A 2,140-nucleotide genomic window follows, 5' to 3' on the forward strand; every position below is an offset into this window, starting at 1 on the left:
TGTGTATGTCAACATCTTGTTGACTTGTTGTTGTGAATGTCAACATCTTGTTGACTTGTTGACTTGTGTATGTCAACATCTTGTTGACTTGTTGTTGTGAATGTCAACATCTTGTTGACTTGTTGTGTATGTAAACATCTTGTTGACTTGTTGTTGTGAATGTCAACATCTTGTTGACTTGTTGTTGTGTATGTAAACATCTTGTTGACTTGTCGTTTTGTATGTAAACATCTTGTTGACTTGTTGACTTGTGTATGTCAACATCTTGTTGACTTGTTGTTGTTTGTCCCTGCAGGGGGCCATCCTGACGGGGCCTCCAGGAACCGGTAAGACTCTTCTGGCCAAAGCGACGGCCGGTGAGGCCAACGTTCCCTTCATCACTGTGAACGGCTCAGAGTTCCTGGAAATGTTTGTGGGCGTCGGCCCAGCCAGGGTGAGTAAGCCCACCTACATGAAGGGGAGGAGCTAAAGAAAGTAGAGCTGATGTCATTTCTTCTCAGGTAAGAGATCTGTTTGTCCTGGCAAGAAAGAATGCTCCCTGCATCCTCTTCATCGATGAGATCGATGCCGTTGGGCGAAAGCGAGGCCGTGGGAACTTTGGAGGTCAGAGCGAGCAGGAGAACACTCTGAACCAGCTGCTGGTGGAGATGGACGGTGGGTCCTCCTGTTCCTCTTGTTCTTCCTCTTCCTCCTGTTCCTCCTCCTGATCAATCACTCCTCTGTTCTCCAGGGTTCAACACGGCCACCAACGTGGTGGTTCTGGCTGGAACCAACAGACCTGACATCCTGGATCCGGCTCTTCTGAGACCTGGACGCTTTGACAGGCAGATTTATATAGGTGAGTGGTGCTCAGGTGATGGCTGCAGATGGAGGAGGAGGATGATGATGATGATGATGATGATGATGATGATGATGATGATGATGGAGGTGGTGGTGGTTTTTCTTGCAGGTCCACCTGACATCAAGGGACGGGCATCCATCTTTAAAGTCCACCTGCGTCCTCTAAAGCTGCACCCTGATCTCAACAAAGATGCTCTGGCCAAGAAGATGGCTGCTCTCACACCTGGATTTTCAGGTAAGCCACTTCCTGCTTCTCACCAATCAGGAAGGACCTGATTGATTGATTGATTGATTGATTGATTGATTGATTGATTCCTTTATCGTCCCATTCAAGAAGACACTCATGACAAAAACATGGGTGAACAGGTGAACAGGTCATGCAGCAACCAGCAGGGGTCGCACTGCCTTTAAAGAGAAAAAACACACAAGTTTAGATGAGGAAAATAAACAAAACATCAATATGAACAAAAAGTGACACACTATGGTGTTTATAAAAACCTCTACAAGCATGATCACATTTATCAGCCAGAGGAGTCAGTGAGTTCAGAGGGTGTGTGTCTGAACCATGAGTGTTGTCTGCTTCTGTGGATATCTGAAGAATGAGTCTGAAGAATCCAGTCCCAAAAAGATCAAGCCCAGAGTTCAGAATAATGGTGTTGAACTGTTCATTCTGTGCAGCTTCAGGGTGACTTTCAGGGGATCAGATTAGATGGAGTGAGAGGGGAGAGGTGGGGGGGAGCCAAGTCCATGTAAACACCCTGGAGAATTTAGTTCCACAGCTCATTCAAGGCCATGTAAGTGGGGGAGCCTAATCTTTAATCAGTTGTTTGGGAACAGAGAAACTGTTTTTGGTCAGGTAGACAATAATAATTTTCCATCAGCCTTAATGTCTGCTGGTACAGCTCAATGTGGTGAATCCAATCAGACAAATAATGTGGACAATCCTGCTGAGCTGATCTATCAGCTCCTCCAAGATCAATTCCATCTGGCAGCAAAGTCCAGGGACCACAGCTGGCCCGTGACCTTCATCAGAACCACTTACAGACCGAGTCCAGCTCTCTCAAGGCTAAAGTCTGAGTGCTGCTAGAACAACAATCCTTCATATTGGTCAGGCAGCCAGGAGATGGCCTGAATAGYCACCGACACCAGGAGACCACCAAGCCAGTCTATAGAATCCAGTGATCAGAATCCAGATATATATCCAGAACAGAGGTCCCACCTTTGACATGTCCTCCCATGGAAGAAATGTGTTCCAAAAGTTTATTAACAGACCAGATAACCAAATCCATGAGAATAAAAA

At 46.2% G+C, this 2,140-nt stretch overlaps 1 protein-coding gene across 1 annotated transcript in view; it reads left to right on the forward strand.

Annotated features, from left to right (window-relative positions):
* Positions 1 to 2,140, forward strand: part of afg3l2 (AFG3-like AAA ATPase 2) — a gene marked incomplete in the record, with an annotated part of 17,739 nt that overhangs the window by 9,110 nt on the left and 6,489 nt on the right. Inside the window, 4 exon segments of the mRNA XM_014030793.1 lie at positions 296 to 433; positions 501 to 654; positions 731 to 838; positions 950 to 1,075. Of these exon segments, the coding sequence (XP_013886247.1) occupies positions 296 to 433; positions 501 to 654; positions 731 to 838; positions 950 to 1,075 (526 nt within the window).

Source organism: Austrofundulus limnaeus, unplaced genomic scaffold, assembly GCF_001266775.1.
Source record: "Austrofundulus limnaeus strain Quisiro unplaced genomic scaffold, Austrofundulus_limnaeus-1.0 Scaffold1119, whole genome shotgun sequence".
Classification (NCBI taxonomy): Eukaryota; Metazoa; Chordata; class Actinopteri; order Cyprinodontiformes; family Rivulidae; genus Austrofundulus; species Austrofundulus limnaeus.